Source organism: Temnothorax longispinosus, chromosome 3 (assembly GCF_030848805.1).
Source record: "Temnothorax longispinosus isolate EJ_2023e chromosome 3, Tlon_JGU_v1, whole genome shotgun sequence".
NCBI lineage: Eukaryota > Metazoa > Arthropoda > Insecta > Hymenoptera > Formicidae > Temnothorax > Temnothorax longispinosus.
In genome coordinates, this window is record NC_092360.1 from 3,413,395 (window position 1) to 3,436,767 (window position 23,373).

The 23,373-nt window shown below is 35.0% G+C and overlaps 3 protein-coding genes across 8 annotated transcripts; 1 reads left to right on the plus strand and 2 right to left on the minus strand.

Annotated features, from left to right (window-relative positions):
• Positions 1 to 3,130: 3,130 nt before the first annotated feature.
• On the minus strand, positions 3,131 to 9,464 carry LOC139810568 (putative peptidyl-prolyl cis-trans isomerase dodo). Its single transcript, XM_071774228.1, has 3 exons — positions 9,289 to 9,464; positions 8,273 to 8,485; positions 3,131 to 7,806 (listed from the first exon to the last, which is right to left on the minus strand). The coding sequence occupies exons 1-3, from the start codon at positions 9,341 to 9,343 to the stop codon at positions 7,586 to 7,588; spliced, it is 489 nt and encodes a 162-aa protein (XP_071630329.1). The 5' UTR covers positions 9,344 to 9,464; the 3' UTR covers positions 3,131 to 7,585.
• A 136-nt stretch (positions 9,465 to 9,600) lies between these two features.
• On the plus strand, positions 9,601 to 12,560 carry Rho-7 (rhomboid family intramembrane serine protease rho-7). Its single transcript, XM_071774227.1, has 8 exons — positions 9,601 to 9,792; positions 10,527 to 10,707; positions 10,990 to 11,091; positions 11,155 to 11,320; positions 11,418 to 11,638; positions 11,826 to 11,927; positions 12,025 to 12,122; positions 12,363 to 12,560. The coding sequence occupies exons 1-8, from the start codon at positions 9,746 to 9,748 to the stop codon at positions 12,457 to 12,459; spliced, it is 1,014 nt and encodes a 337-aa protein (XP_071630328.1). The 5' UTR covers positions 9,601 to 9,745; the 3' UTR covers positions 12,460 to 12,560.
• Positions 12,460 to 21,270, minus strand: LOC139810565 (S-formylglutathione hydrolase). Of its 6 annotated transcripts, none has more exons than XM_071774218.1 (12): positions 21,003 to 21,270; positions 19,308 to 19,733; positions 18,530 to 18,751; positions 18,279 to 18,470; positions 17,879 to 18,094; positions 17,322 to 17,705; positions 16,929 to 17,183; positions 16,257 to 16,739; positions 15,697 to 15,909; positions 15,330 to 15,621; positions 14,966 to 15,141; positions 13,918 to 13,994 (listed from the first exon to the last, which is right to left on the minus strand). In XM_071774218.1, exons 1-11 carry the CDS (start codon positions 21,102 to 21,104, stop codon positions 15,026 to 15,028), a joined length of 2,901 nt encoding a protein of 966 aa, XP_071630319.1. In that variant the 5' UTR covers positions 21,105 to 21,270; the 3' UTR covers positions 13,918 to 13,994; positions 14,966 to 15,025. The 6 variants fall into 6 exon arrangements, with proteins under 6 accessions (XP_071630324.1, XP_071630322.1, XP_071630319.1 ...); XM_071774217.1 differs by having other exon boundaries at positions 14,966 to 15,144; positions 21,003 to 21,269; XM_071774220.1 differs by having other exon boundaries at positions 14,966 to 15,144; positions 19,308 to 19,756; positions 21,003 to 21,268.
• Between the last annotated feature and the right edge of the window lie 2,103 nt (positions 21,271 to 23,373).

Below are 23,373 nucleotides of genomic sequence, written 5' to 3' on the forward strand. Positions count from 1 at the left end.
AAAAATTTTAACAAGGACTTTTTTTAACACACAAGATCTCTGTTTTCAACAGTGCATCGGCAATATACCAAACGACCGACATCCCAGGTAGCACATACACATTTTAGATATGTTTTATAAGCGTTTTTCCGAAACGTTTTATAACCGACTTCTAGAAACGTTTCTCATGAGTAAAAATGTTCATTCGAAAAAATAACGTTTCTTTCCGATAAAATAACGTTTAAAAAATTATTATAAAAACGTTTTGTTTTAATGATATAGACATTTTAGATAAAGACATTTAAAATTCCTACTTTTCACGTCTTTTGAACGTGTTTATGACGTCTTTGAGACATGCGTGAGAATGTTCTAGAAGCGTTATGCATATACCATCTATGACGTTTATTCTTTTTCGAAGAAATTCCTGAACTGGTGCACATTCGTGCAATAAGTTAAAGTGAAACAAAATATACTTGTCTCACTCTAACTTAATTGCATTACTGATGTGCACCAGTTCAGGAAGTTCTTCAAAACGGAACACACGTATAAATGTTCTTTCAATGGCCACGTTCAGCAGAACGTTTATTTTGCAACTGTTGGAAGTTTTCTAACTAAGCTCAGATTTGTCCGATGACAAATAGATTAAGACCGGTAGAACAAAATTAATTTAAGTAAATATGTGCATGGATAAAATTATTTATTTTGTGCAATAATTAGTGCAATATAAATTTAAATGTTTCAAAAAGGCTATTAAAGCTATTATTTATATAGATAAACCAAATTATAATTTTGAAAGGAAAAATTTAACAAATAGATATTTTTGTTAACTGTAGAAACGTAAAAAATACGTTTCTTAAATCATGGTTTCAAAACCATTTTTGTTCAAGTTCTTTATGGTTATGAAACTATGTATACGTTCAAAAAAAAAAACATCGTATATGAAACTAATATGTGCTACCTGGAAAGCGACCGACATATAATTGCGCGATACCCTTCGTGTTTTCACTGTTAATTGTAGTGTCAAATTATACTGAATTTGAGTCATTTTTAACCATTTCCATAGGTCGTCACTGCTCCCACTCAATATGTCGTTAATTTAATTAAAACAATATTCACTAAACCAATTAAAATAATACTGTTTTGTGCTAAAACAATAAATTTCGACACACATATGGTAATTAAAAATAATGAAATGTTATTTAACTTAAGGTATTGGTTTAAATTTCATCCTTTAATATTTAATATTGTTCATCCCAACTGCGGATGAAGTCTGAAACTTCTCCTCAAATAACGCTCCACACATGTCGGCGCACTCGTATTCGCGCGGAAGATGAAAAGGAAGACTGATAGAGATAAGTATAACGAAACGTTTCCGTCGACGTTATACGTATCACAGACTTCGGGGAATGAAATTGGAATTGTCGCGCAGTTTTGCAGGTCACCGGAGCCGAAAAAAATGCGGAATTGCGGAAATGTTTCAACTGCGACGGCCGGCGAGGTATGGAGCGTCGGTTATTTAAAGATGGGCCTCCGAATTAGACGACCCATCCTATCACGCAACCTGCGACCTGTCTCTCCATTTTGATAGATGGACTTCTTTAAGGTCACACACAATATCGAATTAGCCGTTAATGGGCGCGCTGTACGCGCCGCGCGTTAATATCGCCCCACAGTCGGAGGAAATCCGCCATTCAGGGGCCCCTCAGCTGGGAACACCGCGCGAAATTTGCTCCAAATTATTATGTAATCGCGCGTATCAACACACCGCTCGAACAACCTGGGGACGCGATTGACGTAATGCGCGCGGCGATACATCGTGTTCGCAGTTCCATATAATAGCATATCAATCACCGTCGTTTGGCCCGTTTAAGTTTAAGGGATCACTATTTCAGAAGCTTACAAGCAAAAGCCGATTTTCTGTGCAATGAAAATCAATAGGATCAATTAATTGTCTGTGATTTGTAAAAAGTTTGCTGCAAGTTTATAAAAATCAAAAAACATTTCAAAGCTACGGGCTCCGTAACTCGCGAAAAATTTTAATAATAAAAAAAATAAATATATAATAATGAACGTAATAAATATATAATATACACTCAATTAATTAAAATTTTTCTCCTTTTGATAAGTCGCGGTTCGAATGTCATTTGTATATGGTCCCATCAATATTTTTGTTTGGAAAAAGATTTCATGTTTCAATAAAAAATTTTACAAAACGCATCAAATATGTCAATTATCGAATAATAACAATATAATTGAATATATAATTAATATAAAAATAATAAATTAAAAAATAATCTTACACTAAGATTAATAGATAACGAATTTTCTATAAAAAAAAAAAAGGAAACGCAAACTTTGCTGGTGCGATGCAACGCTGCTTAATGCAACGTTGTTACATGCGTAGGTATAGGTACAAATATACGCACTAGAGCGAATCACTCGAGTAATCAGTGTATCGCGCATTACGCCGATCGAGGTAGCGTGACCACTTTAACCCTTTCGCGCTTAATGAGAGTCATTTTATGAGGTGGCCACGATCATTTTCATGAAGGATTCAGGTCGTGGAAAAAGTAATTAATATAATTTATTAAAAGCGATAAATTGTTGAAACGTTGGCAAATCGAAGAATTCTTACAAAATACATTTACGAAAGCATCCCACAATTTTCACTTTTTTAAACCTAACAAGTATCAAAAAGAATTTAATTAAGGTAACGATGATAATTTATTTAATAAATTATTTTTTTTATTTTTTTATATTTCCATAAAGTATATGTAACTAATTAAGCTCGATCGCATAAATATAGTTAAATTAGATTTTAATATAATACAATCAACGGATTTACTCACCTAAGCGGCACACCATATCGCGCATATTCTTTCCAGTTCTACTGCCAGTTCTACTGCCGTCATTCTCATCTCGTCGTTTTAATTTCGTCAATTGATGAAGATATGTGAATTTCTTACGAACGCGCGCGATAATTAACGCGTCACGACGACCGCACGACATTTCATTCGGCACTCCCGACGCACTTTACGTGGAACGTTCACTTTTCACGGGTAAAAACGCGAAAAGCGAGGAGCGGTGAAAATACTTAAGTACGTCTTTGAGACGGACGAGCGACGCCTATATCGGCGCGAACGAACATGGCGCGGTTGCGACCGCCGCGCTTTACACTTCGCTCGGCATTGCTAACATTTGTTCGTACAATCGAATTATTTTTAATTGAAAAAAGCGCACGCGACTTTACTCCGATTCGAACTCGGCTTAAGAATCGAAGTGATGAAATGTGACCTCAATATATACATTGCTGAATATGACAAATAATTAATTATCTTATTTTCTAATTATTGTGACCAACACCGAGATAATTTTAATGCAGATAATTCACAAATATAAAATCTTCAGTATTCAAACGTTTAAATTAACGATGAATTTTGTAAACAGCATTTTATAAAATTTTGATTTGGCGCGACGTTTATTTAAATCGCGAGCGACAAGAAAAACATCGTTTATTGCGAATATTAATTAATTAATATACTGATAACAATCGCGCGATATATCATCCGGCATTTTCTTGACATACAGAAACATTCATTTCCTTGGCTACTTTAAATGGATGATAAACGAGCAATTAAGTATAACGTGTATATATACCGACGCGAAGAAATATAGCGGTCGCGATTCGCGTTACATTTCGTTCGTACGATCGAATTATTTTTTATGAAAAAGCGCATGCAACTTCGAACTCGGCGTGTGGAAATAACAAAATGCGATTTAATAGCAATTAAAGTACCGATTTGATGCTACGTTCATTTAAATTTAAATGAAAGTGAGAGTGATGAGATAATCACATTAAGACAACGTGCATGATGAATATATTGTTATTAACACACCATGACGATCGTGCGATATTTCGTTTAACGTTTCTAACGTACTATACATACATCTACACACAACCTTGACTTTTCATCTTTTAAAGCTGAAAAATACGTAATAAAATGCAAACGATTAAGTAACGTTTATGAGAGTAAACATCGCAGTCAGAAAGCTAAGAATGTGATCAAAACTCAATATAAACCGATAAACAAACGGTTGAAAAATGTTTTGTGCGATACTACGTTAAATTATATAATAACAATCTAATATTTTTATTGCCAATTAATTGTAATATAATTATATTCGTTTGAAAAATAAAAATTTCTCAAGAGGCGCACTAAATTGTTAAAACGCCAAAAATTCCATTGTCTCGACAGTTATGCAAAATTTTAATCTCATTTTTTTCCTTAAAGAAAACAACTCCTACTAGAAAAGAAATCATTTTAAAACTTTTCACAATAAACAATAAAGGTCTTTTTAAAATTAAAACAATTATAAAAACAATAAATTGTCTTAAAAGAATTAAAGATACAAAATGTATATATTGGTATATATATTATACATATGACATGACATTTCAATATTGTTAAACTGTATTTTACTGTTAAACTGTATTTTATTCTTTTTAATAGAAGCAAAACCGATAAATACATAGCGATTGACTCGTAAGATTTTATTTGGCGACTGTTGTTTTATTGTTCAAATTACACTTCATATATTTACAATAAAATTAGAAAATATGTAATTAATAGTGCTTAATAATTAACGATAATAATTATAATTATCTACAATATCGTGCCATGCTTGAATCGTTAAATACTTTAATTTAACATCAACGATAACATTTATTTCCTGCAAGAAAAATTTAATTTAATTTAATTTTTAAAAAGACAATGATTTGATTAAATGTAACCATAATCGTGAGTCATCATAGTAGTCGCGCATGTTTGTCGGTCTGCAATAATATTGCGAGCGATTTTAATTCGAGTCTTTGATTTTTTTCGTGTGTACTCTTCAATAACGTTTCGCATTAACGCTAAGAGTCAAAATTATTTTAAATTTTCGCTAGCGAGCGTCAAAAGACTGCTCTTTCGTCAGATTCAAGTAATCGTATTTTCCTCTCGCACTGAATTGTACATTTTATAATCTCTTGCCGAACAGACGTGAAAAACAGGAGGAAAGGATGAAAGAAAACCTTTATATTATTGCGTGTAATTGCATTTCTATCTAAATGAGCCACTATGACATACATATATATAAATACGTCGGTCCTTTCAGAATTAATATTTCGTAATCAAATCTATCTGGAAATACTCCAGCAACTTTAATTGAGCACGAAAATCTTAGCTTAAATCTATGTTCCGAAAGCACAATGCAAATATTTTTGTGTAACCTGTATGTTATATACAATTCAATTAAACAGCATTATTATTATTATGCAGTATTATAATGCTTTAAAAATATTAGAAAGATCAAGGAAAAAGCGATGAAACAGATTATTGAAATAAATCTAACTATCGTACTAGCGTGTAAAATATTACATGCAAACCTTAGAGTTACAATCAAAGTCTTGCTGGAGTGCGAGTTTAACACATATACATTATTCCTCTGCTACATGTATATTTAATGTTCACTTAAATATAAATCACCTCGTGAAACCATAATGGCGAGTATCGTGAATTCACACGTCATATATTAATTCAATTACATTATGCAAGAAAGTTAAAACTGATTTCCTGAAATTGCACCGATTCATATCTTGTGCTAGTCTCATATATTTTACGTTACGAACGTAAATTACGTTCTTCCGTAACGTAATGACGTTACAAGTTACATGTAACAGGATTACATATGAATTATCTATTTTAAAAATTAACTATCTCCAAAAGATCTACGTCTTTCAGAACGTGGAAACATATGTATAGACGAAACATCTCAAAATATTTCCTTAATTTATTATCCTCCTGTCCATAACTTATTTATTCGAAGGAGAGTAGGCATTTTTGATTCCACCATACTACATTAACGACAATAAACTCATGTATGTTAATCTTAGATTGGAAGATAATGTTTTTCGGAAATATGTGATTTACATCGTTTCAATCAGCAATATTTTTAGCCGCTCATGATTTCTCTTCCCCCAACATTATATATTGAAAATACATACATATTCCATTAGCGAGGCAAAGCAATGGAAATGCTTATTGAAATGTTCAAGTACGTATCATAATATAAATACGTAAAGTACCACATAGTGGTGAAAAATTAACGAAAAGCAAGAAATAAACATATCACGTTTCATAGTTCACACATCTTATTTAAGGTTTAAACCAACGAAATATTTTATCATAATATTAATATTATTTGTCAATGCATTTGCGTAAAAACGAAATTTACTTTAGCTAATCATAATTTTTTGCCAATCATGGAATAAAATATTTTACAGATCAACTTTATTATACAGCAATGAATCTTTATCATTTGTGAATACAAATCAGTTAAATTTACAAAATACAATTTAGTTACAAAATACAATAAGAAGTTTCACTATTAGAGTTAGCCATTCAACATGCAATCAATATTACAATGTGATGATTACTAAAAATATTATACCGCATTGACATATTTTTTAATATTTTGCATGATTTCGATTTCGCTCTAATTACAATGATAAAAAATTAATGTAATAATATCATCGTATAGCCAGTATTTTAACTTCCATCAGGTCAGGGAAGACATTAATATTATATTAACACAATTATGCATTCAGTAGTAGGATAACGATATTTGTCAAGGAACATGTATTCAATTATTATTTTTTCTAATATTAAGGGAGGGTATAATATCGTCGCTTTTATACGATAACGTTTTAACATGCGTCTGTCTGCTAATGATGCCTTAATTTCTTTATGATTGCACCATTAATTTATTATCTTATTGCAAAGCGGAATTATATTGATAAAAAAAAACACAAAAAATAAAAAAACGCTCTCTCAAGTGATGCCTTTAGTTTGGAACAGTGACCGGTGTTAGTAAGATCGCGTTAAAATGCCAAATACTAAGTATAGGGTGCGTTCCGTTTCACGCATGATGCTCATGATGCGTAAAACGGAACGCACACATAGTTAATTACTTAAAACTAAAACAAGAAAAAAAATCATTCAAATAGAGATTGCACAATGTGCAATCTGTAAAAGAAAAATATCAAAAGAAATTTTTCACGCATGCATAATATGACTGAATTAAACAGGCGTCCAAATTATGAAGAGTTAAGGGCCAATTTCACCAACCACAGTTAGCTTAACCGACGGTTAAAGTTAACAGGATTGACCAATAGAAATGAATCCACCCTGCTTTCTATTGGTCAATCCTGCTAACTTTAACCGTCGGTTAAGCTAACTGTGGTTGGTGAAATTGGCTCTAAGTAAAGCATTTAATATATCTTCTGAAAATGGATGAAACCTAGGCAAATGCCAAACATATGGTAAAAGAGTCAAGTATGACACGCCTAAAGAAATGCTTTTTGAAACTGTGATTTCAAATAAGCATAAAGTTCAAATGCTGACTTAAATAAGTATACCACAACAGCCAGTATATAGAATGTTGGGAGAATACCATTGGCATAATTTTATAAACGGTAAGATTAAAAGACAGAGAGAGAGAGATGGAAAGAGAGAGAAAGCGATTTCTCGCAAAGTATCGGCAATTCGTTTCAGGCTGAGCTGGCTTATGCAGTCCGTTGAATGATGTGAATTCCGCTATCTGTGTGCACAGGTGACGACAGCTCGCCAACCTTCAGCGTGAATGCCGCCTGCTCGAAGGGCTTCTGCATCGCGCCCCGACTGAAAGGTCCGAGGTCGCCGCCGCGCCTTGCTGAACTGCAATCGCTGTACTTGGAGGCGAGTTCAGCGAACGTCGCTTTGCCAGACGCGATTTGTTCTCTATAAGCTGTTAACAAAATATTTTTTATGGTAATCAAAGCAACAATGAAAGGTGCCGAATAGCCCAGTGCTAGAACAGTTGCCTACCAAGTACAATTCCCACTGCCCTGAATGGCCTGGATTGATATTAAAAATTTAGGGAGAATATTTTACTTTGATAGGGATAGAGTCTCTATACAAAACATGGATTTAATTCCAAAGAGATAAACAAATCGTGATGCCTTGTTTCTTAGAATAAATCCCCAAATAGTTATAACAATAAATAAGTTTTAAAAACAAACTTACTCTTCCACAATAAAAGTGGCTTACAATCTCTATAAAAAATTGCAATTGTAACGAAACCAGTTTAAAAGCTTTGTCTCTAGGACTGTGATGCAATAAAACAAATATAGCAACAGACAAAAATATTTTACATGAACGATGCAATAATGAATACTCGTCAATGATGAAAAATTGTAAAGCTGTAGGCTTACATTTAACCATTTCGAGAGCTTCTTCCTTTGACCTAGTAATATTCTCCTCTCGCCAGGAAGAAGGTCGTCGAGAGCCCGAATGTTTCACAAGTAGATGAGAACATTGCACTTCTTCAGGTCCGTCCGCCTTGCCATTGCCAGATGGATCCGCAGGTTTATCTGGTCTATCCCACTGACTTTCCTTGGTATAAATATTTAAATAATAGTGTTGACCTACAACAATTTCATCCATTTGAGATGAAACACCTAAACATTGATATTAAACACTTTTTTTACCACTTTTATGCTCTGTATTCATATAAGGTAGAATTTTTGACACACTCAATACTCTAAACTCGACAAATATCATGATTATGTTCAAGAAACTCGAGGACAAAACTGCATATACTTGCAATTTTCAAAGAAACAGATTCAGATCAGAAATAGAAATAGATCAGACTGAACTAGAACCATATATTTCAATTGCAAGTTGATGCACAAATAATGAAAGCAGCCGCGTGCTGATTCTTTAAAAGTTTATGTGATTAATGAGACAATTAATTCAACATCCCCGCAAGCTTGTTCGCAGACTCGCGAAAAAGTTCAAGTTCGACGAATCGATATACAGCATCGGCAAAAAATTAATTGATAACGAGCGGGATATTTGCCCAAGTTTCTTTCGGCGGAATCCCCCCCGGACGAGACGCGACCGACCATCTCCGGCAAGCTATACCCGGCGTTCGAACCCTCGCCGTCTAAGAATTCCCATCGATCGCGATCGGAGCACGCTCGCGTCGAGAACGGAGGTCCTCTCGGAGGAGGACCTCGACGGGTGTATCGAGCGCGCATCTCCCTCGACCGCGGCGAATTGATCGGCGTCGGCGAAACGTCGGCGAAGTGCCATACGGCCCATACGTCCTCGCGCCGGCGAAAACGGGGGACGAGGGGATCGTTCGCGGCCCCCCGCAGCGAAATTCGCGACTCGACGTGGCGACCGGATTTTGCGCGAGCGTGAAAATCCGTCGACTTCGACGTACCGGTCGACCTGCTGAGGCGTTTCTCCCATCCGGCTGGTAGCTCCTCGTCCGCCATTGTCGCCGTAGTATTTTCGGACTGTTTTGCTGTACTGGAGTCTGGAGTGCTCTCTTCCCCGGCACTCTCTCACGTCAAACGCCGCACGCCCGCCATCGCGATGAACGTCGCGCCGAACGCCGGCGCGGCCTGTCCAGGTCTGCCAACCGCCATACTGCCAACCGCCGGCGACTGGGGATTCTTTTGCGATAACGGAACGATATATCGCGAGTATTCGCGAGATTAATCGAGGTATCGACGCGTGAGGCGGAGGAGCAACGCAGCAACGTCACTTCGTTCGGCTGTCAGACGTCAGACGTGTGGCATGAGAGGTTATCTGGATTCTTCGTGAACAAAATTTCGTTGATTTCGCGTACATGGAATATTTATGCATTCTGCGAACGCACAGAAAATTCCGATAGCATGACGGTCAGGACGCTTTTACGTTTGGGCGACACGGCGAACAGATGGTGCGACGGATTTTCAGTTTCTAGTATTATGACTTCACTGTTTTTAATTTCTCGCTTTGTTTCACGTATATTTTTCTTGTTGCTTTTAAAAATTAACATTTCTAAAGATCCTTTAAAAAAATTAAGTTCCTTAAAGATTAAGGAAACTGAGATTTTTTACACCTAAAGAATTATGATGAAACTTTCTGCAAGATTGACTAAAAGATTATCCCAGAAAGAAGCAATGTTATCTATTAATATAAAATTATTTTATGATTTTGTTATATTTATTGATGTAGGACGATTCTTAATTTACATCTCTTGAAGTACATTCACACTTCAGAAGATGAATTTAGAATGACATAAGACTATGCTTTCTTATCGAATAATATAATAATTCTCTTTCTTCTACAGTAGATTATATTAAAATTTTTTTCGACAAGCCATTAGATGTTTATAACTCACTAATGATATCACTTTGTTACTTATGTATAAAATAAATGGTGAAATTGCTGAAGCTATTTTGATGGATATTTCTATGTCGTATAATATAAAGATTATAAATTAGTAAAATTTATTAGATTAGATCACAACATCTTATTTCCATTTATATGACATTTCCATTTTATTTCATGTCCCTTGAAGCAGAGATATTCTATTAAAAATTATATTGTATAATTATATAATGATTTATTATACTTACTACAACTGAAATGTATGCTATCTAAAATTCAAGTGTATTTATGGAATTTTAGTGTCTTTACAACTGCGCAATACTACAGGCCCAAAATGCAAGTACTACAGTATAGACAAATAAGAAATTTAAAGAGGTCGCAGATCACCTTCAAACCAGAGTCTCCTTTTCCTAATATTCATATCGAGACTGGAACTATACCTCCTATGAGGCTATGGAAACATCTTGGTTTCACCATTATGGTAAATAAATAAAACTGCTAAATCTACTTCCACCTTTTTTTTTATAGAATTAACAACAGATTTTGCAGCTGTGATAACAGATTGTATTGTTTCATTTGTGTATAAAAAAAAATTTAAAAAGTTAACAATGATAAAGAAAGAACTTACTGTAAAATAGTTTATGATATTAAAAACAAAATTCAGTGTGATGCTTGTAGATATCTTATTTCATCATCATATACTTATTTCAGAAGTACATTCAAATGAGCGATTTATAAATATATTGCATTTTTGTTTTACTAGTTTAGTGGAGCCTCCATAGTGGGTGCTGCAATTTGGGAGTACGAACGTATCAGAAGCCAGACGTACAGACTAATCCATCGTTACAGACAGTTTCGAGTTAACGTACGTATTGTTTGGGGAAACATTCAATAGATACTTAAATATATACAATAATGTATCGGTTAGCGAACAGGATGGAGGAGCGAAATGGAGACATGGTGGCGAAACTTGACCGAAGGACAGAAGATGTTTGTGCCTATATGTTTTATAAACGCGGTTGTATTCTTAGCTTGGCGAGTGCCGGCATTGCAGAAGACAATGGTGCGCTATTTTTGCGCTAACCCGGCTTCCAGTAAGTGATACCATCGCTTTGAGCAACTGATGTAAAAGCTCGCGGCAGTTATTTTGCTTCTGAATTATCATGAACGTCAAGATAATTTTCATGTAAGGTGTGTCATGCTGGTCTATGGTACTCTCCACTTTTTCACATTACTCCATGTTCCATCTGGCTGCGAACATGTACGTGTTGCACAGCTTCAGCACAATAGCTGTGACAGCATTGGGGAAAGAGCAATTTTTGGCTCTGTATTTATCGAGCGGTGTGATTTCCAGCTTCGCTAGTCACGTGTATAAAACTATGTTTGGAGTGCCAGGCCTTTCTCTAGGAGCGGTAACTAAATTTATTTTAAAAAGTTAGAATAACAAATACTTCATATATTTTAGATATCTCGAAAATTTTCTCTGAAAATACACGATAGTTTCACTTTTTTTTATGTCTATGCATTTTTTTATTATATTTTTGGAAATGGATCTATCATTATATAAGTTTCAACTTTTAACAGTTGGTTTTATTTCAGTCCGGAGCGATTATGGGTGTTCTCGGATTTCTTTGCACACAATATCCTGATTTACGACTCAGTATCATTTTCCTTCCTATGCTCACATTTACCGCGGGTATGGTACGTATCATCTCTTCTCCAAATTTTAATAATGAACGCAAACGTAAAAATTCTTCCGTGATATATGTTCATTTTATTTATTATATTTTTTACTTAGGCAATCAAAGGAATAATGACCTTGGACGTTGTCGGTTGCATCTTGGGATGGAAATATTTCGATCATGCTGCGCATTTGGGTGGCGCGTTATTTGGAATGTGAGTCGTATTACATATATATAATTCTTGTGAAAAATTTACGCAATTATATCTTATTGTTAGTGAATTTGAAAAGTAAAAAATATCAACATAAATACTCATTATTTTATAGATTTAAGCAATGCCAGCTAATTTTTTTAGTAAAATAATTGCGCTATTCGTCAAGAGATATAAATCAAGAGATCAGTAGATAGATATAAATTCTAATTCTTCTTCATAATTCTTTTCTGAAAATTGCAGATTCTGGCAAGCGTGGGGCAATGCTAATATTTGGCAGAAACGGGAGCCTCTGCTGACTCTCTGGCATGGGTTCCGAGAACCTCGAAGATCACAATGATATTTTATTAAATCTTTTATTAAATCACTTTGTACAAAAATTGTAAAGTTTTGATCATAGTGCAAGAACAGATTTGCTAAAAGCAAAAATTCAGATATGAATTATATATTTCTATTATTTATACTCCATTTATATGTATGATAATATATCAATTCATTATCCCTTGAAAACATAATAAAGAAGTACATCAATATCAATAAGCAAAACTTTGAAAATTGCGAATATTTTTAGTATTTTTTAAAATTTATTTCAAAAACATGAAAAATAAATCTCGTAAAAATGTAAATTACGATATCAAAGTCCCAATGTTTTTAACGATAATTTCGGGCACAGACTTAGCTTTTAAGATATTTCATATGATGCTTGAAGTGATCTTCAATAAATGTAGCTATAAAGTAATAACTGTGATCATAACCATCCTGAAATCTGAGAGTAAGCGCGATATCATTAACCTTCGCAGCATTTAGTAGATTATCTGGTAATAACTGGTCTTGTTTCAAGAACGAGTCCTCCTTGCCCTGTAAACGGCCAAATTTTCGTTATTAAAGAATTACGAATCGTTTAAATCAAAAGATTAAAGAAATCAAATTTACTAGAGTAAATTAGATATAAACATATGTCAGAGATATAATTAAATATTATTAGGACCTGATCGATTAAAATGTCCAAAACTGGGCCCTTATATTTTTTTGCCAATTCTGTAGCATCCCAATCCTTCCATGCGGCATTATCCTCTGATTCTCCCAGGTACCCTGAGAAGGCTTTTTTTCCCCATGGACACAAGATTGGATTACATATGGGTGCAAAAGCTGAGACAGTCCTGAACATCCCAGGGTTTTTAAGAGCACAAATTAAAGCGCCATGTCCTCCCATACTAAACAAGAGGAAAGAAGAAGCATTTTAAAGATTATATTCCAAGATTATGCTCCACCAAAGGATTATTTTTTTATACCTATGGCCCATTATGGACTGTTTAGATGGCAAAGTTGAAAATTCTTCATGGATCAACGTTGACAATTCTTTGGTAATGTAGCTGTACATTCTGTAATTCTTTTTCCATGGCTCGTGCGTCGCATCTACATAGAATCCGGCACCACTACCAAAGTCGTAACTGTCATCCTCTCCAAGAATATTCAATCCTCTTGGACTAGTGTCGGGTATGACAAGAAGCACGCCGTAATTCGCAGCGTGTTTCTGCGCTCCGGCTTTCTGAGTAAAATTAGCCTCGGTACAGGTGAGACCTGATAGCCAGTAGATAACGGGTACTGGTTCCTTCTCAGCTTGAGGTGGTATGTAAACAGCGAATCTCATCTTGCATCCTAATTCTGTACTGTCAAATAATTGCAATCACTCTTTCAGTACATGCGAAATACTTCGAAATAAATTCAGGAACAAATCCTCTGTAGGGAATACTGATATAACCATCTTTTGTATAAATCATATATTTTATATATTTACCTGTTGTGTGTATATACCTTCTGCCATCCTCCGAAACTTTTACTACTTTCAACTTCTGTTAATTTAGACTTAGACATCTGGAAATTATATTTAATCCTCAGTGAGCAATTACTTCCTCCTGAATATAGTTAAACTTTGGGTAGATAGATGATAGGTGGTAAAGGTTAGAAGGGAATTAGGTTAGGATCAGATAGAGGATTAGGTTAGAGAAAGGATCGAGAGAGTCAGATACACGCCAATATCTTTCGCCGATATATTATTTTACAAATGCAAATATAACATTATCAATATATAATATTTTTACAAAAAAGTTTGGATGATATTCAGCAGCAAATACTGTTAAAAGTTAACAGAGATATATACTTAAAAAATTCACTATTTGCGTAAGTATATGTTGGAGAGCAGAAAAATAAATATGTAAAATATTATATAAGGCTGGTGTTTTTCACAAGTACAAAGCATCTTCTGATTTCTCTAAAGACTTCACTCACTTTATATTTATCTCCGAAATGTACAAGTGACACTTGTGGTTTTGAACAAGCTGCTTGCAGACTTATGCGATGTAACGTTATTCTTAACATAAAAAGTCACGGCAGTCACACACTCACATTGACCTTCGAGAACAACATGCATGTGTCCACAACTTGGTCTTGGTGCGATAATAAGTACAACTTGCTTGATATGATAGCTATTATCACTCATGTTAATTTTTTTTTGTTCTAAATCTAAACCCTGGTAGAAAAACATTCTCATCTCATATTTTTAAGAATTTTTTATATTTTAAATATAAAAAGGTTTCTAAATAAATACTTTAAACCTCATCTCCAGGTTTTATAAGTTTTCTTCGGAAATAAAATGAGAAATCTTAGAATATTTCACACACACAAAATTCAGAGATGTTAAAAGATGTAGATTTTTTCGACATTTCTGAAATGTTCCAATTCGTATAAAAAATCTGCGAAATTATCCAAAAAGTTATAAAATTATATGAAGTAATTCTAAGAAAAATGTTCACCAGGGAATAGATGGAATAAGAAAAAAGCTATACCTTGACAATCATGTAGATAAAGTCTGCTCAATTTTAATTATTATACTATCGAAATTATTATCACGATTTCTTCCGCGATTGTTGCTTTTCATGTACAATAGTGGACCGTTTCGGCAAACTGAGAGATTCTTTGGATGCGGGATCACCCTTTGTAGTTTTCCTCGATGCGTTACTTGCTGCTAAAATCGAATGGAATACGAATTAGTATTCTTTATTAAAATTTGATGAAAATTTCATGTTTATCTTAAAAAAATCAATTATCAAAAATTGATTAACAAAAATGTTTTGTTCCTAACTACTTGGACAATGTCTAAAATCTAAAAAAAAATATGAAGACGTTTAAGTGATATCCTAATCCACATACGTTCTCCAAATTGTGGTTCTATCTTAACTACACTGCCGATGCTCTCCCTCGACGACGTAAACACGCTCATGCGGCTCGTGCTCTTTAAAGGCTGATCTATCGAGCCTATGGAACTGCCGGAAGGACTCATAGGCGATCTAATCGATGGAGGAAAGCATGGTAACTCGATGTTCTTGGCCATCAGCAACTTTTTAACATACGCTTCAGCTTCCACATGACGAATCGTGAACTCTGCGATGTCTTGAAGAACTAGTGCATTTTGTTCTTGAAGCTCTCGCAGTTCCACTTCTCTCTAGGAAGTATCTCGAGGTAAAATCGTCAAAGGGTATGATTTTTAATGGCAGATTTTTATTATTTGTCTATCTACCTGTTGCAGAAGCACGGTGTCGTCCCTTTTAGAAATATATAAATTTTGTATATCCTTCTGTGCCTTACGAAGACTCTTGTCAGCTCTGGATATCTTCTCTCCTTGTTCTGTCGTCTGTTTCTCAATACCCGATAAGTAACGTTCCTTGTTTTCCTTTTCTTCCTTTGCTTTCTCGATATCATCGAGCAATTGAGTATAATCATTCTGCGCTTTCTGCCCAATAAAATTGGAATATTGACTCTATATCTTATTACTATTAGTTAAATTTATTCTTTATATTGATTTAATATTTTGCACAAATTAACAAATATTTAATAGGCGCATTATTTGTAACAGAAGACTATAGAGATCTTTTGTGTCATGAAATATAAATAAATAAAATTTTGTCATAGTTTCCACTTTTTAGATCTTTCTGTCACTGTAATTCCTTTGTTTAAACATACATACAGCCTCGATTTTTCATTATTCTGATAAATATTTTATTTTGTCCTAATTTTATATCATATTTTTTTATCGACTTTTTGATAAGTACAAAAAAACTCTTATGCACGCGAAAGTACCTGCAGTTCTTCGAACAATTGTTGCAGCTGCATCTGCTTTTGCAGTAGCTTCTGCCGCGCGTCATGCATCTGTTCGTCGAGCTTTTTCTGTTCCGTCCATTCAGGTCCGTCCTGGTCAACCGCGCTCATACTATCCCTATACTTGTCGTTACACACATTTACTACCCGCAGCGTGGTCTCCATGCTACGTATTTCCTGCTCGGTTCGTTTTATAGCCTCGTCCAGCTTGTCGCCTTGCTCTCGCAGCATGTACCGCTCTTGAGCGCTCTGTATCTTCAAGTACGCGGTGCTCATCGGCGCTCCATCCGGGGTGGCACCCATCGTCGCGACGCCGCTGTCGTATCGCGCTTGCAACTGCCGTATCCTGCTTTTTCTCTCGGCAATAGCAGTGCGCAGCTCCGAGCACTCGTTGCCAGCGACCCTCTTCTGCACGGCAAGCGCCTCTTTCTGTGCCGCGATCTCCGTTGCGCGCTCCCTAAGCGCCTGTGAGCAAAGATGAATGAATGAATATGTCAAATCAGTCAAATAGAGATAATCTGAGTAATCTGACCCTGTAATTTATTATTATACCGAATTCAATCGATTTCATGTTACAGAATCTTCTGTTAGACTAATGTTCTTGTCAATCTCATTAATTTTAACGAAATAACTAAATCAGGAAATTATACTCACAGCTTCGAGATGAAGACGGTACTTCTCCAAATCATAGACTTTATCGCTTACATTCGATGTCATTCTCTCGAGCTGCGACACCCGAAGGCGCATTATATTTTCTTCAACTTGCCTCTCCTCGTTTCGGGATTGCGCGATTTTCAGCCGCTTTTCACCCCCGTCTAACAGCAACAATAGATCCTGCTTTTTGCTCCGTAACCGTTCGAGCTCCTCGTTTTCGCTCGATAAGCAACTAGATACTTTTCTCATATCGTGCTGCAGATAAAAAAACCAGAAAAGAATATTTTCTTTGATCAAGTTCTATTTGACTAAATTTAATTTTCTAATTTTTTTAAATTTTCCTTTTCTTAGATTAATGGAATTTTTTTTCAAAAAATACAAAATAGACCTTACCTCCAAACTGACAATCTGATTTTGCAGCAATTTAGATGTAGCTGTTTTCTCTTTCAGTACAGCTTGCAACTCCTCGATTCTCGCTTGTTTCTTTTCGGCTTCATTCTTGTCGCGCTCGTGTCCTCTGATCTGTTCGAGTTTCATTTCGCATTTCTGCAGATTGAAATCCACTTGATAAAGAGCCTCTTTCTTCTCCCCCAGAAGTTTGTTCTCCTTCGTAAGCAAGGTATTGAGCAGATCAACTTTCTTGTGTTCGCTCTGCATTTCCATCTGCAGGATCTTCCTTTCATTCTCCAATTCTACAATCCTTTTCGTTGCGCGTAAAATCGCACCTTGCAGCCGATTCAATTCCTTGACGATCGCGGATTTTCGCTTTTCATCGTGCTGAAACAGATTATAATGAGTTACAACTCTTTCAAATGATAATGATAGATATTGCAATGAAATCAATTCTCTTTTTATGATTTGTTAGCAGCTCGAGAATTACTTTCTCTTCTCGTAATAATAATATAATAAAAATATACACTGTAATAGTTGAATATATAGTAGAAATATACCTCAATCATTTTCTCCAAACGCTTCGTTCTCTCCTCGACGTTTAATTTTTGACTCTCAATCTCTTCTAAAGTCAACGTTAAATCACTGATTCGCTTCTTGCAATTGTCCACCTTTATATGTTTGTTCTCGATCTCAATTCTTTTGCGCTTCGCATTGGCCCGGATTTGTTGTGTACGACGTGCCAAATCCCCCACTAATTTCTTCTGAGTATGCAGCTATCTCGATAATTATCGATAAACGTATGATTATTCAATAAAATTTAAAACATAAAGTAGTTAATAACATAAAACATAAAACATAAAGTAGCAGTTACATTTAAATTAGCATGTAATAATATGCAAAAATAGATTTATAATTTTATGAAAAATATAATCTAAAACTTTCTTCTGTTGCCTTCACCTCGATGCCGTAGATATCAATCGTCTCCGTGACTTTGCGCTTTTTTTCTTGGACCACACCAAGTTCCTTCTCCGATCGTTTAATCAACTCCTCCAGCTGCTTGTTGTTGACAACTTGATCCTTTAAAAATTGTTCTACTTCTTCGAGATTATTCTTTTTTTCCCTACCGATCTCTCGCAACGTTTCAATTTCCTGCAACGATTTGTAATTTATACTCGACGCAAAATTGGAGAAGGATTCATCGTTCATACTTTTAGACTATTCTGTATATCGTTGTCCCTCTGGCGCAGAACGTTGACGCTTTGCGTCCATTGATTTATCATCTGTCTGCGTTCTTTTAACGCTTCCATGTACAATTTTGCTGTACGGTCCAGAACGATCTCCATTTCCTGTACCTCACCGACGTTTTTGACAATAGCTTGACGATAAGTCTCAAGTTCCATGCTGAGTTTCTGCCGTTTCTGCTCCAATTCCTAAGGATCAAATTGTATTCTATAATTATACATCGCACACGACAGTTAAAATCTATCAACTCTCATACAGAGAAATCTGGCTCCTGGAATCTTTCGCTTATATATATATATTTTTTTTATTATTATTATTATTAAACCCCAATTTTATAATTTTTCTGTGTTTTAGCACAGTACAGTGTCACCTAATATTGTATTGTACAATACATTTTAGAAAATTGTAAACAACTTTAGATCCTAGAACTTGTTAAAACAAATATATGAATTAATATAGGCAAATTAGTGATCTAAACTAAATATTTATGGAAGTTCCTAATTGAATAAATTCTCTAATATTTTTAATTTATTTTGAACTCTATTTTTCTCTACAAGAAATAAAATAAAACGACGAGAAATCAGTAGTATTTGTAATATCTAAACTATTTCGAGTTAACCAGAATAATTTCTTGCAATGCTGCTCTAGGAATATTTATACGCATTCCTGCCATCTTTGATCATCATCGTACAACATCTTTACTACATGTCATAATTGCTATAGATAGATGCTATGTATATACACCTTGTATTTCTGTGTATCCTGCTTCATGTAATTCTCTATCAACTGATTATCCTCCTCCTTTTGCGCAAGCATCTCTTCCCACTTGCGTAAACTATCCTCGTCAAACTGGACCATCTGTTTCGCCTCGGCCAGTTTCCTCATCATCTTAAGTAACTCCTTCTCCACGTTCGATACTCTGCGATTCACATCTGTCCATTCCTTCTCGAATTCACGCGCCTCTTGGCGAAGCGACGACTCGGTGTTGCCGCTTAATCGGTAGAGGTGATCCTCCGTCTCCAGCTGGACCGAATGCTCAGAGAGCAGCTTCTGATTGAAGTCATGTCGCACAGCCAAATCGCCAGCATGCTTTCTGACCATCTTCAACCGTTCTTCGAGACTCTCCAATTTTGCATTTAACGAAATCTTGTGCTTCGTCTTTCTAGCAACCTGTTCGGACCATGCAAATGTGTCTAAAGCTGGGTATACACTTAGCACTTAGCAAACGAATAGTGAACGCGAACGTTCGTGTTTGTATTCCTAAGTTGTTTGTCTTTTTTCACCAAACACCATAATTCGACCAGATTCGGTGTTTGCTACAGGCAGCAATTTGAGACTTTTGATTATATCCGTTAAATAATGACAACGAAAGTTTGCGTTCGCTGTTCGTTCGTTAAGTGTATACCCAGCTTAAGTTGTTCATGATTATACTTTTAAATTAATTACTTCAATTAAATTAACTTTGATTCATTATCGTGTGATGTAATTACTTTTCCTATATATTTTATTTGTATAATCGAGTATTTAATTAAAATTAATATTCGGATATATTAATTATTAGATATGATAATTACTAATAATAAGTGAAACTTTGACCGATAAGTGATTCTCGCAAGTAAATAGGGATATATGCCATTTTCAGTCAAGCTGGAGCTTTGTAGATTAATATTGTGTGTTTTTGTGTGAATTTATATACTTTTTCCACTCAAACGGCCACTCAAGCTACAAAGTTTGACCAAAGATTGTATATCCCTATTTACTTATGATAATTATTCTGTCATAATAAATAAGTATAAAGATACCCAAGTGTGATACATTATACCTATACGTACATGTTCGAAAAACCATGAAAATTTTCATTTCTTTAAAACGTTCTGAAAACGATTCCTGTTTACATTTAGTAATTACGCAAGTCAAAGTTGCCTTAGAACGAAATCTTTACTCATATTAATGAAATCTTTACTCATTGATGTTGTCTCACTATTTCGCGAACATATTTAATGCCTATTAGATCACAATTGCGATTTTCTATTCCAACAAATAGAAGAACGACTATATCAAATTTATTTTGCCCATTTGTTTGTTATTGCCAAAATCATTTAAATTACTTCTTGTACTATCATATTTTCGCTGGAGAACTGTTTCAATAGTGGTCAACTCTTCTAATAAGTCCAGAAAAGAACTGCTCGCATATAAGGGTGATTTTAACCAAGTTCCGACTAACTTAAACGGCGATTAACTCATTAAACAATAATAGTATTTTGTTAGCACAAATAGAATTATTTTTTTTTTACATTTGGAAAGAAAGATTAGATTAGGAATAACGAATCGTATAGAAATTTTGCTGTCCTGCCGATTGAATTAATCGCCGATTGAGTCAATCGCAGCTTGATCGAGAAGTTGAAGATTTAGTCGAAGTAAATCTCCGAGTCGCTTTACTTCTTCCTCCAGACGTTTGTTCTCCTCGTTAGCTATGGGAATTCGGAAGCCATCCTGCCATCCCAGCTGGCTCAGAATCACGTCTATGTTACTCGTCGCCATGTGTCGAAATACCGTGAATCGTTTGTGACAGTTTATGACAGCCGGTGGCCGGTGCTCGGCTGCCCAGCGAGATCCTCGAAGGCTCGAAGTTTGTATTTGGTAGCTATAGTGACCGACGATGACCGACGACACATGCGCAAGAAAGAGCTTCCGACTTCGAATCGAATAAGAAAATATGTAGTAAAATCACGGTCTTAATTAAATAAAATTAAATAAAATAATAATAATAATAATATTAATAATAATATTAATAATAATAATAATAATTATAATTATAATTATAATATTTTATTAATTAAATAAAATTCTTTTACCTTTTTGTGAATATTTATCCTTTCACTGGGAAAGTCAAAAATTCCTTTCATTATTTTTTATTATATATGGTTGATTGAAAACTTTCCTTATTCCTATTATATACTTATAATTTTTACGTTTTTTCCTACAATCAAGAGACCGTAAACATTTTTTTATTATAGAATTTACGATCTCTTGGAAATGACTCTCACAAGTCTTGCATGGAATATACTTAACTTTAATCTTGGTTTAACTTATTAATTTCTATCTTTTTTTAATTCTTATTATATATTTACGCGGCATATCTCGTGTCGTGCTATTGAACGCGCTGTGCCCGAATTGTCGTGCGATTATCGTCGATTATTCTTTCCGAAGAGCGGAAAGAGGGCCGAGTGACAATCGTGAAATCGTGAAATGTGATACAACGCTCGTTCATGAATATTTTTCTTATTTTCGTGTATTTCGTGCCGCGTAGGGCTGCATTCGAGGAGCGCGCTATTAGCGCTATTGCATTATTCTGTCTTTATCGCTCATCAGGTGTAAAACAAGGATAGAACAAGCAAATAGCGCTAATAGCGCGCTCCCCGAATCCAGCCTAAGTTAACGGTCCACGTCGCAACTCCTCGTTGTGCAAAACATTATAATAGTACTTAATTCGCGAGATTTACGTGCTCGATACCATAATGTGCGTACGATACGTAATCTTATAATTGTGGTTTTGTTTAATCAGCGTGTCTTTACTAACCGTCCACTTGATTCGCGTCAAGATCTTCCAACATTTCATCGCCATTAACGCGACTGCAACGCAGTGCAATGAACGCGGAACACGAATCGAGGCAATCGGCGTCGCAGATTCTTTCAAATTTGTACGAAAAATCTATCAATCTATGTTAGAAAATCGATATAACTTGATTTTATATATTATAGCTTTTATATCGCACAGTAAAGTACTTCCTTCCCATGGGTACGACCTTGGCGAGGTGGGAAGGCCCAGTACCCAGTACGAGGATTTTACCCAAGCAAAACTCTTGTTCTGCTTGGATAAAAATCTAAAGACGGGGAAGCTAACGTACCCTCGTCCGCCGATTTAATTGAATGAACGAACCACAGCCGGTTTGTCGCGTTTGCTTCGGAAGTGCCGTTCGAGTAATCGGACTAAAAGACTTTTTTAAACGGGAGTGCCGTACAGTATCGCGCGAGAAAGACTTTTACTAAAATTAGTCTGGGCGCGATTGTAGTTTATTATCCGCGAGTGTTTCTCGCGAGTGTCCTGTGCGGCGAGAGGAGGAGGCCTGACGTCCTGAGAAGAAGAGGAGGTCTGAGAAAGACATCGCGGGCATCGGCGGAGCAACCTTGGGGTAAGTATCATCTCTTATCTGCATAATAATTCTTTTCCATTTATTTGAATTGTCTTATCTCGATTAGTTAGAAATAATTAGAGACAGAAAAATTATATAAAATTTTACTTTTGTAAAGATCTTTTTTGGAAAATAGATAATTATATTAGTAAATTATTAAATATCAGTTTTACATTGAAAGAGAAATTAGAGGCAAATAAGAATTATCTTTTAAAATATTGATCATTTTAAATGTTTCTTTAATTTCAATTATGTTCGTATATGTTACAGTATCACCGTAGCTACGTTGCTGAATAACTCCGTCCGTTGCGCTTCGAGTCGGTGAGTCAGAATTTTTTTTATTGAGTTAACAAATCTATACGATTAATCAAATATAGAGTAAATGTATTTCGGTACATATTGAATTATGTATGACAATTATAGTATAAAAACTATAGTATAAAATATTACATCTTGTAGATTTGTTGCCTTAAAATGGACGGGCTAAAACTAATTATGGAGAATATTTAATCTTGATGTCACTGGTTTATTGATATTATGTACGATTGTGCTTGAGGAAATACTTGCACACTTCGTACTCACGGAGCTCGCAAAGAGCTTTATCGAATTATGTTGAC

What these genes read in the sequence shown, in the direction of transcription:
- LOC139810568 (XM_071774228.1), bottom strand. Translation starts at nt 9,343, where the DNA reads ATGGCGGACGAGGAGCTACCAGCCGGATGGGAGAAACGCCTCAGCAGG. An exon ending in ACGCCTCAGCAGGTCGACCG is followed by an intron (nt 8,486 to 9,288) that starts GTACGTCGAAGT and finishes AAATTGTTGTAG; the next exon opens with GTCAACACTATTATTTAAAT. An exon ending in AGCTCTCGAAATGGTTAAAT is followed by an intron (nt 7,807 to 8,272) that starts GTAAGCCTACAG and finishes TTTTGTTAACAG; the next exon opens with CTTATAGAGAACAAATCGCG.
- Rho-7 (XM_071774227.1), top strand. Translation starts at nt 9,746, where the DNA reads ATGACGGTCAGGACGCTTTTACGTTTGGGCGACACGGCGAACAGATG. An exon ending in ACAGACAGTTTCGAGTTAAC is followed by an intron (nt 11,092 to 11,154) that starts GTACGTATTGTT and finishes TGTATCGGTTAG; the next exon opens with CGAACAGGATGGAGGAGCGA. An exon ending in TTGCGCTAACCCGGCTTCCA is followed by an intron (nt 11,321 to 11,417) that starts GTAAGTGATACC and finishes TTTTCATGTAAG; the next exon opens with GTGTGTCATGCTGGTCTATG.
- LOC139810565 (XM_071774217.1), bottom strand. Translation starts at nt 21,104, where the DNA reads ATGGCGACGAGTAACATAGACGTGATTCTGAGCCAGCTGGGATGGCAG. An exon ending in GTTTGGAGAAAATGATTGAG is followed by an intron (nt 17,706 to 17,878) that starts GTATATTTCTAC and finishes AATCTGTTTCAG; the next exon opens with CACGATGAAAAGCGAAAATC. An exon ending in AATTGTTCGAAGAACTGCAG is followed by an intron (nt 15,910 to 16,256) that starts GTACTTTCGCGT and finishes TTTATTGGGCAG; the next exon opens with AAAGCGCAGAATGATTATAC.